Source organism: Anguilla rostrata, chromosome 6 (assembly GCF_018555375.3).
Source record: "Anguilla rostrata isolate EN2019 chromosome 6, ASM1855537v3, whole genome shotgun sequence".
NCBI classification, from domain to species: Eukaryota; Metazoa; Chordata; class Actinopteri; order Anguilliformes; family Anguillidae; genus Anguilla; species Anguilla rostrata.
Window position 1 is genome coordinate 3,149,219 of NC_057938.1, and position 14,551 is coordinate 3,163,769.

The 14,551-nt window shown below is 50.8% G+C and overlaps 1 protein-coding gene across 1 annotated transcript; it reads right to left on the bottom strand.

Moving 5' to 3' along the window:
• Positions 1-392: 392 nt before the first annotated feature.
• Positions 393-13,720, bottom strand: LOC135258218 (AP-2 complex subunit mu-A-like). Its single transcript, XM_064341528.1, has 13 exons — positions 13,561-13,720; positions 11,606-11,724; positions 7,591-7,856; positions 6,316-6,398; positions 6,050-6,055; positions 5,624-5,759; positions 5,184-5,328; positions 4,618-4,632; positions 3,687-3,809; positions 3,344-3,479; positions 3,076-3,173; positions 2,537-2,648; positions 393-1,879 (listed from the first exon to the last, which is right to left on the bottom strand). The coding sequence occupies exons 2-13, from the start codon at positions 11,677-11,679 to the stop codon at positions 1,745-1,747; spliced, it is 1,329 nt and encodes a 442-aa protein (XP_064197598.1). The 5' UTR covers positions 11,680-11,724; positions 13,561-13,720; the 3' UTR covers positions 393-1,744.
• Between the last annotated feature and the right edge of the window lie 831 nt (positions 13,721-14,551).

Genomic DNA, 14,551 nt, shown 5'->3' on the forward strand with positions numbered 1-14,551 from the left:
TAATTTAATTTACCGTTTAGAAAAATACAAAGCAGCCAAACATCAGTCAAGGTTGGAATCCCATCCGTCAGGTTTGGAATGGACTTGCAGTGATGTGCAGGGATCAGGCCAAACGAGGGGGGTGGGGGGTGGGGTGGGGGAGGGGGGCGCGTCCAGTCAGTTTCAGCGCTGAAGGGGGGGCGGGGGGGGGGCATGCCCTTCAGCAACCTTCAGTGACCTCCCCCCAGCAGGCCAATATCTGGGCTCCAGTTCGCGTTCGTCTGCATTTCCCACCATCATCTTGATTAATGTACAAGAACCACAGCCATCCCCAGCACAGTACCGCACGCGCCTACTGCTTGTGTAGCCCAGTGTTCTCTCAAGAAGAGGGTGCTGAGGAAAGACACCAGAACGACTCTACCATGTGATTTTATTAGTATTCAGTGGACAAAGACCAGAAGTTTCCATATGGAGACTGAACACCAAAGCCGGGGGGGGGCAGGTCTCCAGCGAGTAACGCCTCAGAGTGCCTGGTAGTGTGCAACGCCCTGGCAGACTGGGGGGGGGCAGGACAGGGCAGGGTGGGGCAGGCATATACTGAGTAGGACGGATTCTAGACCAGATGACAGATCTGACTGTGCGATCACAACCCCAGAGAGTGCAGGACCCAGCTACAACTCTTCTCCCCATAATGCCCCTCTCTCTTCACGTCAGCAACGTTTGCAGTTTAAAAAAAGAAAAGAAAAAAAGAAAAAAAAAAGTGCCGCAGTGTGACATCTGCGTGATGTCATCGAAACAGAAAAAAAGCGCTTATACAGCAAATATTACAGAAGCAGCTGAGGGTGAGGTAATGATCTGGTTGGGTCCCTGCTCCCCCCACAGCCCCGCCCTCCTCCCCCTAGCCCCGCCCACAAGCCTCTTCTCCGCCTTTACAGCTGCTTCACGCTTCAACAGTTTGGACACAAAAATAAGCTGAAGCGTTGAGATGAAGAAAATAAAAAATTCACCGTATGCTGCAGGGAATTCATCAGACCAATAATGGGAGGAACGGAAAATGGGAGGAGAAAAAGAATGGACAGACAGCCAGAGGAAGGAGAGAAGAGATGCACTTCTGTCCCTGACTTGCGGGTGGAAAGTGACCAATGAAATGGCGGAGCTCACAACCCCCCCCCCGGCAAGTGATCTCTTAACAGCCAATCATATTACACGGTAAAGGCAGGAGGGGCGGGGCAGAGGGGCAGTGGTTGCCGGGGGAGACAGGGTGCTACAGTCCATTAGGAAAGAGGGTGTGAAGAGGGGGGGGTTAATACTGACCCAAGATAAAATATTAAAAATGAAACAACGACGGCCTGTGTGTGCGAGTGTGGAAGAGACGATTTCGGCTTTCTACCTTCTGTCCTCCACAGGACTGCACTGCACTCTGATATGTGGATAAAAATGTTACTTTTCTCAGGGCTTTTACACACATTCTCATTTATTTTTGCGTTTCTCCGTAACTCCTCCCTCGGGCCTGTGAGGAGAGCAATGAGAGGAAGGGAGCGTGAAAGAGAGGATGGATGGCTGGAAGGATGGAGGGAGGGAGGGAGGCAGCAAGCGGGAGGGAAAGCTGAAGTCTGAGGGACGGTGGCCTGTTTTTCATTTTCTCTCCCTCGTTCCTGAACACGCCCCCCCTCCTCGCCCCCCCCCTCCCCGCCCGCCTGCCTGCCCCCCCCCGCCCGCCTGCCCGCCCGCCAGCCAGCCGCGCGCCGCGGCAGGGTGGGGTCCGTTAGCAGCGCGTCTCGTAGATGCCGCTCCGCCCGATGTAGCGCACCCACTTGATGACGTCGTGGTCGCTGTAGTTCAGCTTGGGCTCGAAGACCTTCAGGTAGCGCACCTTGAGGCCCGAGGGAGCAAAGGGCACCTGAGAGAGGACAGGGACCAAGTCAATTACAAATTCAATTAGATTACAAACTCACATTACACGTCAAATACCATTACAGATTCAATTACATAATACCATTACCAAATCAATTACAAATTCAATTACTGATTCAATTACAAATTCAATTACTGATTAATTTACATATTCAATTACATATTCAATACAGTAGCCCCTCTGCGAGCTTCACAGTAGACCCCCTATGAGCTTCACAGTAGCCCCCCTATGAGCTTCACAGTAGCCCCACTGTGAGCTTCACAGTAGACCCCCTATGAGCTTCACAGTAGACCCCCTGTGAGCTCCACAGTAGCCCCCCTATGAGCTCCACAGTAGACCCCCTGTGAGCTCCACAGTAGCCCCCCTATGAGCTCCACAGTAGACCCCCTGTGAGCTCCACAGTAGCCCCACTGCGAGCTTCACAGTAGCCCCACTGCGAACTTCACAGTAGCCCCCCTATGAGTTTCACACTAGCGCCCCTATGAGCTTCACAGTAGCCCCCCTGTGAGCTCCACAGTAGACCCCTTGCGCTCGGCAGATATGCTTTTAAAACGCGGCATTAAACTCTCATTGGCTCTTGCAGCCTGTAGACTCAGACCAACAAGTTCCCGGGTAACCCCGTGCCTCCCGACCGACGCTGACCTCAAAGTTCATAGAGATGGGGGGGCGCGCCCACTTCTTCTTGTCGTTGGTGGGGAGCAGCTCGATCTCGGCGCTGATCTGGGACTCCTTCATCCCGGCCATCCGCTTAATCCTGCAGCCAGAGACACGGGGGAACAACTGACCCAGGATCAGCAGAGTGCGCGGGAACACAGAGAGGGGGGCGTGTGGAGACAGGGAGGGAGGGAGAGAGAGAAAACGAGACAGAGCAAGCAAGAGAGAGAGAGAGAGAGACGAGAGGGAGAGAAGAGAGGGAAGACAGAAGATGAGAGGGAGGAAGAGAGAGAGACAGAGAGGGGGAGAGAGAGGGAGAGAGAAAGACAGACAGATGTGGGGGGGGGGAGGGACAGAGAGAGAGGCAGAGAGGGGGAAATACACAGCCCAAGACAGGGATGGCAATAAGCAGGGGTACTTTCAGAAGAGAAAGAGTCGACGGAGAGGGGGAGAGATGGAGGATGAAGCGGAGTGAGAGATGGCGATGGAGGACAGGAGAGAGAGAGACGCCTCTGCTTTGGACTCACTTCCACACGATGGCGTTCTCGCTGGCCTTGTACTTCGCTTTGCCCTTCATACAGATCACCTGCACACCACTGGTGTTGAGGGGCGTTGGGATACGCACCTAGAGAGAGAGAGCGAGACAGAGAGAGAGAGAGAGAGAGGCGGAAAGAAAGAAAGAGGTGAAAAGGCTATCAATTCTGATCCTCATTCCTCTCTCCCTCAATGAATAACCTATTTTATGCCCAACCTGACGTGAGGACAGGCATAGCCTTCTGACCTCTGACCCCTCACCTCGATCTTCTGTGCCAGCAGTGACGGCTTGAAGTTGGACTTGATGACCACTTTGACCTCCAGCTTGGTGCGGCCGACCTCCCTCACCAGCGGAATGACCCGGAAGGGCAGGATGATGTCCTTAGTGGTGCGGTATCTGTGTACGGAAGGGTGTCAGTTTGTACACCAAATCACTCAACCACAGTGACAAGTACCCATTGGCATTGTGGGAAATGTAGTCAACTGGGGGGAGGCTAAGTCAAAGTCGCCATGGTTGCACTACAAAGGCCAAACTTTGATATCCGCTACGCCCACAACCGCACTCGGATTACAGAGGGGCATCGGCATGGAAACAGCCACGCACCTCATGAGCTCGTACTCCCCGTCGGGGGGGATGAAGCTGATGCTTCGCTCAGAGTCGAACTTGCTGAGGCGCACGCACTGGTGGAAGGTGCAGTCGTCGATTGCTATGGACTGCTTCCCACTGCTGGGGGGCGCCAGAGAGCAGAGGACGGAGGGAGGGAGGGAGGGCGGGGTGGGGAGGGAAGAGGAGACAAAAGAAATGAGTCAAATACACATGTATACGCACACACACACACACACACGCACAAACACGCACACACATGCACACGCACAAACACAAACACCCACGCACCAACACTCACACACCCACATGCACACGCACACACACAAACACACACACACACACACACAAACACACAAACACACATGCACACGCACAAAACACACACACACACATGCTGACACACAAGCTCTCGCACATCAAAGGTAAAGCACCTCCTGATTTGCTACAGCTCTATGCTAGCAGCCAAAGAAACAGGAAACACAATGAGAGCTGATGGCTCTGAGGAGTTACAGATGAACTGAACACACGACTGACTAAGACCAGCACTGCAGGTCCCCATAAAACACCAACCCAGACACACACAAACAGACAGACATACACGCACACACATACACACGTACACACACACACACACACACACACACACACACACAAGCATGCCACACGCACGCACACACAGACACACGTACACAGACACACACACACATATAAGCATGCACACACGTACACACACACACACACACACAAGCATGCGCACACGCACACACACACACACACATCCCTACAGACACGGACACACACACACACGCTATCCACACACAGTGTTCCTGCCTGTTCTAGACCCAGCACCTACATGGACAGAAGCACAGACTGCGGGACAGGTCAGGGGACAGACAGACAGACTCTGTGCAAGACAGGGGTACACTACCTTCCCCCCAAATCACTGAGGTCCGGCAAAGGACAGAGCAGGGAAAGGAAAGGAGAAAAAAAACAAAGAAAAAACAAAGCACAGCACCACTTAGGAATTCAAAAACCACATCTAAGATCATTTAAACAGTCAAAACTAAACACATAAAAACTCTACAAAGGAATCAATTGCATTGAGAAACTCTCGATAAGCAAAACAGACATTAATACTCCAATGCAAAAAAAGACCATTTTTAATGCTCTATTCAGGCACAATTAAAACAAGTTAAACCCCCCCACAAGCAAATTAAGCATCTACAGGCATAAGAGGCTGTTACAACAGAATAATCCTCCAAAGGACACAATTCAATAATTACTCCAACACACTGTACAGTAAAATAAAGAAACCGAAATCATGATTCACGGCGAAATGAAAACAGATAAACGGAGAAGCAAAAGCGGAAACACTGCAGAAATGTGAGATGTTTCGCACAGGCGAGGCCTTCTGTCGTGAATTTACAGTGTGCGAACGCACACGCTGTGTCAGAGTCAAGCCAAAGCGGAACCCCGCTCAACCCCCCCGCTCACCTCTTCCCCGCCTCGTCCACAGCTCCGCCCTTCCCCTGCTTGTCGATGACGATCTTGTCGTTCATGCCGAACTTGCACTCGGGCATCCCGCTCAGGTAGCTCTTCATCACCACCCGGCCAGAGACGTGGGCGCTCAGCACCTGCCCTGGGGGGGGAGCAGGGTGGGGGGCAGTAAACGTCATAACCACACGTGCCTGAGTTACGCGAACCAGTTTCGCAGCACAGAGCGCGTGAGAGGTTAGAGCGACGAGCGGCGAGAACGCATCGTGGCGTTAGACGGTATAAGCAGCACAGAGCAGCACAGAGCAGCGTAGAGCGGCGTAGAGCAGCACAGAGCAGCGTAGAGCGGCGTAGAGCAGCACAGAGCGGCGTAGAGCGGCGTAGAGCGGCGTAGAGCAGCACAGAGCGGCGTAGAGCGGCGTAGAGCGGCACAGCCGTACCTTGCGGGGACATGAGCAGGTTGACGCTTTCCAGCACGTCCAGGAAGAGCTCGTTCCGCCGGTACTTGATGCCCTCGCGGCGCCAGCCGATCTGCCCGGTCACCTGACTGGTGATCTGCGACTGCTCCTCCTTCGTCTGTCGGGGGGGGACGGAGTTTTTAAGAACAGCTGCTTAAGCTGGTCCCCAAACTCGCACGCGCAATTCCATTCCTCCTCAAACAAGGCCTCCACTCATTCTCAAATGAAAACGTCTTGACGACATATCTCCAAACAGGTGGTTTGGAAAGCCGTTATTGTGAGGTCACAACACATTAATTAGAACATTAACACTAATGGTGATGTCACAATCGCCGCTGGTAACAGAAGGCAACAGAGTTCTAGAACACTGACGTGAGAAAACATTCCAAAGAAGACAGCGATACGCACCTGGTGCTGGAGGTGAGGTGGTCCACAGGAGAGCACAAAGTGCACGTCAACACGCAGAGAGGAAAAAACATTTAAAGAGACGTTAATACAACATACACCATAATCACCCATGAGTCTTATGTTCAGTACTGAACAGAAATCCATCCCTCTTATGCACCACATTTCCCATGAAGCCCCACAGCAAGTTTAGCCAAAGGCAGCAAGTGCAATTCCTCGGGGATCCATGGTGACACAGCAGAGAGGGTCAGCTCCCTCCTCTTCCTCACCTGGCTCTTGATGCCCTGCTGGGTGATGAAGGTCTTCAGAGCCCCCGTCTCGGAGTTCTGGGGGTACCCAAAGTCCAGGATCTCTACAGGAGATCAGACGGAGGAGAGAGCAGCAAATCCGCACACAAAGCGTCAATCTGTGCTCACGTTGGGCATCACCCTCTCTGGCCACTAGAGGTCAGCACCCATCCCTGAGAACACTCAGATCCACTGCTCCCCCAGCATTACCTGACTCACACAATGAGGACTCACTGTTGCACACTGACATCATGAATTATACATCATCTCCATCTGGTCACCCAGCCAACACCACACTACACTACACCACCCATAATCTCTGTAACAGGGACCTCAAACTCCAGGCCCGGAGGGCTGTAGTACCTGCTGGTTTCCAGTCCATTTCAGAATTCTTAACTGAAGTCATTCTTTGGCTTAAGAGTCCACACGCCTCGTTCTCCAGGGCCTAAATCACCAGCTTATTGTAAGGAAACTACAAAAAAATAAAAACCCTGGAGACAGCGAGGTCCTCCAGGACTGCAGTTGGATGTCCCTGCTCTATCACGATAACAGCATTACACGCCCACACAAGCTCACAGACGCTGGATCTATTAAAGTCAGATCTAAGGCACAGACCTGTCACACCAGGGTCAGGAATGAGGGATGGGACTGGTGCGCTACAGGAAAGGAGTGAGGGGGGAGGAGGGGGGGGGTGGGGGGGTTTGGGAAGCTGATCTCCTCGTCTGCTGGCCAGTGGTGAACAGTCTGTCTGCAGCACTTTCTTTAGGCAGTGATTTTCTCATCTGAACGTCAAAAAAATCAAAACCTAAAAAAACTACAGCAAAGCAGAAGAACTTCGTAACAGACGCATGAATTTTTGTAAAAAATACAGATGGGACTTTTTTTGGTTTTTAAAAAAAGTAGAAGAGCAGACCTAGAAAGAATTCGGAGAAAAATGGACAACTGCACGCACACACACACATCACACACACACACACTAGCGCACCACACACACACCACTTCGCACACAGCGCACACACACGACGCACGCACCACCACACGACCGCACACACACACAGAAAGCACTCCTGCCTGCAAAACTGTTCTACGAAACGCTGACGCTGAACATTAAAAATAGCCTCAACCGAGACACAGCGTTCAGCGTAATCAGGACACAAAGGGAGAGATTCGGGGTAAGGTGGAGGGAGGAGCGGCAGGGAGGGGAGGAGTCAAAAATCTCTGCAGCCCCCCGGTGTTTCCCCTGATTGGTCGGTTTACCGTCCAGCAGCTCGTAGATGAGCACAAAGTTGTTCTTGATGTTCTCCTCGCTGATCTTGCCGAAGTAGGCCGCCATCACGTCGCACATCTTGTAGAGGAACTCGAAGACCATGGCGGCGTTGACGTTCTGCTTGGTGACGGCCGCCAGCCAGATGTTGGAGCGCTTGACGTGGAAGAAGCTGGTGCGGGCGATGTTGGTGACGGGCGAGCGCACCTGCTGCCGGGCGTGGATCACGTTCACGCGGAACGCGTCCACCGCGTTGCGCCTGGGGGAAGGGGGGGGGGAGAAAACCCGCGCGGGCGGGGGGGGGGGGCGTTAGACCAGGGAGGAGACCGGCCGGAGGCCAGAGAGGAGAGAGAGAGAGCAGAGAGAGAGAGAGAGAGGAAGAGAGAGAGAGAGAGAGGAGAGAAGAGGGAGAGAGGAGAGAGAGAGAGAGGGAGAGGGGAGAGAGAGAGAGAGAGAGAGAGGGAGAGAGAGAGAGAGAGAGAGAGAGAGGGAGAGAGAGAGAGAGAGAGAGAGAGCTAGGAGAGAGAGCACAGAGAGAGTTAGGGGAAAGGGACGGGATTCTGGAACATGCAGATTCTGTAGTAAACTGCAAAATAAATGTATTTTTTTTAAAAAACTCATTAGGGTTCAGACCTACTGAATGCCAGTGGCGTAAAAGCACACAGCGAACTCCGTGTCAGGCCCACCCAAGCCCTGGACCCCCGGAACAGACACGCTGACGCAATAACAGCAGTTTTTTTTTCCTGTGGACCGCAGGAAGACTAGCTGTGCTGTAGGGCGCAGCTAACGAGGATCCCAGCAAATAAACAAGTGAAACAGCTGATCTCGGAGCGTCGGTAACACCCGAGCGGAAGGGGAATCTCACGTTCCGGAAACTTCCGGGCGAGCCGTTCTCGTTCCCGGGTGGCAGTACCCTTAATGTGCCACCACGCGGACAGGGAGGACAGGGCGGCATCGAAAGACGCGGAGCCAGACGGGACGGGACGGGACAGGACGGGACGGGACTGCCCGCACAGACGAGCGAAAGGGATGTGAAACAGGAGAAAGAGAAGAGAGGGGAGGAAGAGGATGAGAGCAGAGGGAGGGCTCGAGAGAGGAAGTGAGCCGGCACTCACTCACGGATACTGAGGGAGAGAAAAAGGGGAAGTTTCCTAGTGCGTTTTCACCTCTTAACTGGAATTATACAAACTGGTCACACAGTTACTTCATTTACCCAGTGTACCGGTCACATGAGTGTGTGCCTAACTTCCATGGCGATGGCACTCCCCTGCTATTTTGGGCCCCTTCCTGTTTTTCCCAGAGGTGGGTATCCCAGAATGCACTGGTCGCAGCTGCAGCCCCGTACAGCTTTACCCATCAGCGTGATTACAAAGGATTTTAAGAGCCCCCTAACTTCCGAGCCTGGCAGCCCACCTGCCAGGAAGACTACACTCAAACCCCATAAAGACATCATTACTTCACACCGGTAAATTACAACTGGACAGTTTCTTCTTCTTTGGTGCAGTTAGGGTGTCTGGCCAGAGGGGGGCGTGCATACACAATGTGAACCACTATGAGGCCACACCAGATCTGTTGTGTCACACAGCTCTCTGTTACAAATGAACAAAAAAACAGGTATTTTAAGTTAATGTTACACCAAAGTTAATGTTAGCTGGTGAAGGGAAAGGGGCGGGAACATTTCCATCTCCTGTGTGAGGCAGGGGTCAGAGGTCAGGGGGAAGTGTAGGTGAAGGATGAAGGGGATACAGGTTCAGGCCACATGCCCCGATCCCCAATGCTGTCACTCAGAGGCAAGGCCCCAGGAGGGAAAGAGGGGGAGGGAGGGAAAGAGAGGTGGAGAGAGGGGGAGAGAGAGGAGAGAAAGAGAGAGAGGGAAGGAGAGGGAGGTAGAAAGGGGAGGAGAGAAGGATGGAGAGAGGGAAAGAGGGGGAGAGAGAGAAGGAAAGGGAGGGAGAGAGAGGGGACATCACAGGCGACGTGCTTTTGGGGACACCGTTCTCCGTGCGTCTCTTACCTATTCCTAAAGCACCCAATGAAGAGATGGAGATGGGCAAATGGCACCAGGAAAGGGGGGGGGGGAGCAGAGACAAGAGGGCAGGAAGGGAGGGGGAGAGGAGGAAGAGAAGGAGTGACAGATTGACAGAGAGACGGTCAGACTTGCACACAAAACTGCGTACGGCAAAAAAAAATCCCCCACACACAAACACAAGTCACTCGGATTTACAGAGAAAACACAACAACGTTCTGCCCTCTGCAAAGTCATAAAATCCGCAATGAATTACTTATTAATGCAAGATTCTGTGCTTGTGCAAATACAAAAGAGCCAAAATGCAGGAACGAATACTATAAATGTCCTATAATGTCCTATAAGTGTCCTATAAATACAGATATTCAAGGTCTTTTTTTTGGCTGGACCGCAACAGCGGGGCCAGCCCTATAAATGCGAATGTCCGTGACTGAGTGACTGGGTGATGAAGTTACACCATTGGTTGGCCGAGTTATGAAGTTACACCATTGGTTGGCCGAGTTATGAAGTTACACCATTGGTCGGCCGGAGGAAGTGTGTTCGGTCCAGCCATACACTAGGTTTTGACCTGGTCCTGTTTCTCTAAGATTACAATGGGCAATGACCCAGGCTTGAACCATGACAAAATAACTACTCCTGCCTCTTTGAGCCAATCGTCTTTCGGTGTCTGACATTTGTGTTGTTTATTGGTCAGGATATTTACACAGCCGTTGGTAGCATTGCGAGATTCAAAGGGAAAGCGCTCGATTTGAATGAAAATTTGATAATGAGAGGTGACGCTCTAGCTAGCTTGCTGAACACGAGTAAACTAAAACAGAAATCGCTACTAGGGTTTTCTAATATAATGAGCCTGTGCAGCAAAAATTTGTTTTGATTAGAACGGCAAAACATTACTTGCAGCTTATTTCATCCCGCTGTTTTATCCCATGTTGCAAGTGTCATAATAAAATTATGAACAACATGCATTTGTCATGTTATTATTGCGAGTTGGCATATTACGACGAAAACAGTTTTTTTTTTTCAGAATGCAAGTGAGCTAGCGTGAAACGTCACGTGTTCCAAAGACGCAGCATTCCACGGGCTAGCATGACCACTGCTGATTTGACTTAACTGAACTGATCTGCTCGGCTTAGAACTTTCCACAAGGAGTTTACGGACCAAGGTAGAGGTTAGGATGTTGATTTTGAACAAAAGAAAGAAAGAAGTGACAGAAACAGCTGTAATTCATAGTAGGAGGACCAGAGGGTAGACTACCAGCAAAGAGAGAGGAGAGGGCCCTACGCTAACACACCGGGACCCAATGCTAACACATGGGGGCCCAACACTAACATGCTGGGACCCAACGCTAACACCCTGGGACCCAAGCTAACACACTGGGTCCCAATGCTAACACTGGGTCCCTATGCTAACATGCTGGGAACCAACACTAACACACTGGGTCCCAATGCTAACACTGGGTCTACACGCTAACATGCTGGGACCCAACACTAACACACAGGGACCCAACGCTAACATACTGGGACCCAACGCTAACACACTGGATCCCAATGCTAACACACTGGGACCCAACGCCTACACATTGGATCCCTATGCTAACAATTCACCACAGCAAAACCTGTAATCGGCAGTTCGCAGCCTCTGGACTTTAATCCCTGTAATCCTGTCTTAGCAACAAGGAATTTACACAGAGCCCAACAGTGAAGCTCAGAAACACGGCATTTACACAGAGCCCAACAGTGAAGCTCAGAAACACGGCATTTACACAGAGCCCAACAGTGTCCCTGATATGAATGCAGAATTATACAAAGCAGTGATGAGGAAACTAATCCACTACCACCCGCTCGCCCCCCCCCCCCCCCCAAAAAGCTGAATCAAACCCCCCCTCCAACTCCACACCCGCACCTCAGTCTGCTCCATAAACCCCCACCCCTCTCCCCCCAAAAATATCTCCGTCCCACGCTCAAAACCCGCCTCAGACTCACCCTATGTCATCGCGGTACACCCGGGAGATCAGCACCTCCCCCTTGTGGTTGTAGATAAACAGTCCTCCGATCATGGCGGCGCAGTCTCAGTCGTCACAGACCATGGTGATCCCAGACACCTGTGCATAATAAATAGGCCTATTTATTACACTAAAGGGGTGTAGGAGATTTTACAGGTGCATGTAGTCATCTGAAAAACTAAACCCAACCCATCATTTCACACCGAGTCACATCCCCGCATACAGTCACATCTCCATACACAGACTCACATCTCCACACACGGCCACATCCCCGCATACAGTCACATCTCCACACACAGCCACATCTCTACGCAGAGTCACATCTCCACACACAGTCACATCTCTGCATAAAGTCACATCTCCACATACAGACTCACATCACACACCGTCACATCTCTGCATAAAGAGTCACATCTCTAAACACAGTCACATCTCCACACACAGACTCACATCTCTGCATACAGGCCGCTACCTGGGAAAATCAGTTGAGCGGTCAAACTCAGCCTGTCCCACATACACAGGGACAGATAAAGAAGGAAGAGTGGCCACTTGGCAAAGCCGCCTCTCACCGCTAACTAGAGTCTTATCATTCATATAGACAGATTGACACTGCCACATCCTGACACAAACAGCACTCTCTCTCACACATACACACACACACACTCACTCACACCTCGTTTGAAGTGACACTGTGGGCTGACACGGAAATAAAAAAATCCGCCGCATAAAAATAACTCTGCGCTAAAACGGTTAGCTACTTGCCCTGTCAAAAGTGTAAACAAGTCAGGCAGGTGAGAGTATATAGTATAAGGTTACCATGGAGCGCAGAATTCATTTACAGAGTTGCCATTTGGGGGGGGGCTTGTACAGCACCTAATATTACGGGTTTGTAGAGCACTCAATCTTACTTCGCTAAATTATGCCACAAGACGTGTTAGACGTTTGGAATAATACCCAATAAAATGACATGCAGCACAGTTTAGCTTTATCGACGTATTTGGACGGCAAACTGAATCATTTGTGGTGCTTTTGGGAAGCCGCTAGAATGTGAGTAACGGAGGAAGATCCCCCCCATTCCCGAAGCTAATGATAACGTAGTCTGCAGGAGGGGTAAATAGCAACCTTCCATTGCAAGCTAGTTGCCCGGACAAAGTCACATTGAGATATGTCCTGTCCGTCTTCTGAAAACGTGAATACATAATTGTATATCAGATCAACGTCATCTTTATCAAAGGTTCACCAGTACTGGAATGTTACTGCGTTAGACATCTAGCTACATCCTTATCAAAGCACAAGCTAACGGTGATGCCGGTCGGTTTCCATGGCTATCGCTCGCCAAAGACCTGGGACCGCTGCAGCCCGCCACCCTCTCCTCTGCAAGCTAAGGTACCGCCCTGGCACACGAAAGCAAGCGCGGAATCACCCCTGCGGACACGAATGCCGGTTTATCACACAGACAACGCCGCGGGACGCTGATAATCGAGGCGGGAGGGGAAGATGCCTGTATGTAAACGTCTTGGCCATCTTGAAAGCTAACGTTACCGGGTAACCGTCCATAGCCTACTAGTAACGTTAGCTAGCTTAGCTAAAGACCAATGTCTTTAGTCTAGCTAGCCATATAGATACCCGCTAACCCTCGGTGCTGCTTGCAAGTGGGCAGTATCGCCATTCATTTGTGTTTTTCATAATTTCATCAGCTTTTAGCCTAGAAAAATCACATGACCAGATCAAAGCTTGGCACTATTTAGCCACTGGCAACAATTCCCCTCCCTGACCTTCGCAGTCTTCTAAGTACTTATCTAGCTCTGTAGCTGGCTGACTGTCTGGCTCTCGTTGGTCAACAACGTTCATCCGACCGTACTGTCGCGACCGGCTTGCTAGTCACGTTTCAGGGGTGGAGATGCCCAACATCGCGATTAGCGCGGTTTATCTTACCTCGCAATACGTTCCCTCCTACGAAGTCACTTCTTCCTCCCGAGTTGCGGTATTTAGTGTCCCTTCGTGTGTACGTTCACTTGACCACACACAACCCTCCCTTTCGAATCAAGATGTCTGCCTGTCCTTCCTTCCTCCCGAAGCGCTGTCAGCTGACTGGCGACACGACATGGTGACGTCCCAGTTAGATTTTTTTAAATCAGACAGAGTCCAATGGTCAAAAACCACACCTCACATTTCAGCCTATGATTCAGAATTACCTGTCTGATATTTTCGCAGCATTAATACAAACAATTATTTTCTAACGTAATCTAAGACGTCAATAGCACTAAATTATCGGACAGTGGTTTTCTGAAAAAGGAGATATCAGTGAATGACCACATAAAACCAGTGAGGACGAATGCATTGAACATCACTTGCAAGCCTGGAGCACCTGGGTCTACATGTTAACAGTCATGTAGAAGCAGAACACAAGCTTTCTTTTCATGTGACTTTCAGACCTGTATTCTGCTCATTTCAGAGTGCGTTGTGCTGTTGTTGTGCTATTGTGCTCCTATAGTTTATGTAATTGTGTGTGTGTGTGTGTGTGTGGTCTCTGTCACACGGTGTGCAAAACACACACACACAAACAAAAGCAAGTCTGCACTGAACCATAACTGCTAACCACACGCATACACAAAAAAAAAAAAAAAACAAGAGATCATAACTAAGCCCATTCCCACCTTCGTCAGAACAGGCCCCACTCCTCGTTCTTCCTGACCACCCGTAACACATACAGCACACTTCCTGCTTTTGCACAGTGGTGATCCCGTCCTCCTCCCCGCTTCCCTGGGGATTTCTTTTTTCTTTGTTGCCCACAACCGTTTCCATTACATTGTAGAAAAGCAGTGAGGTGTGTCACTGGGTCCCCAAGAGCTATAAAAAATAAACTGATTCTGCATCCAGGTACTAGGGATAAAAATAATTATCTAGAATCTAGAAAGACTATAAA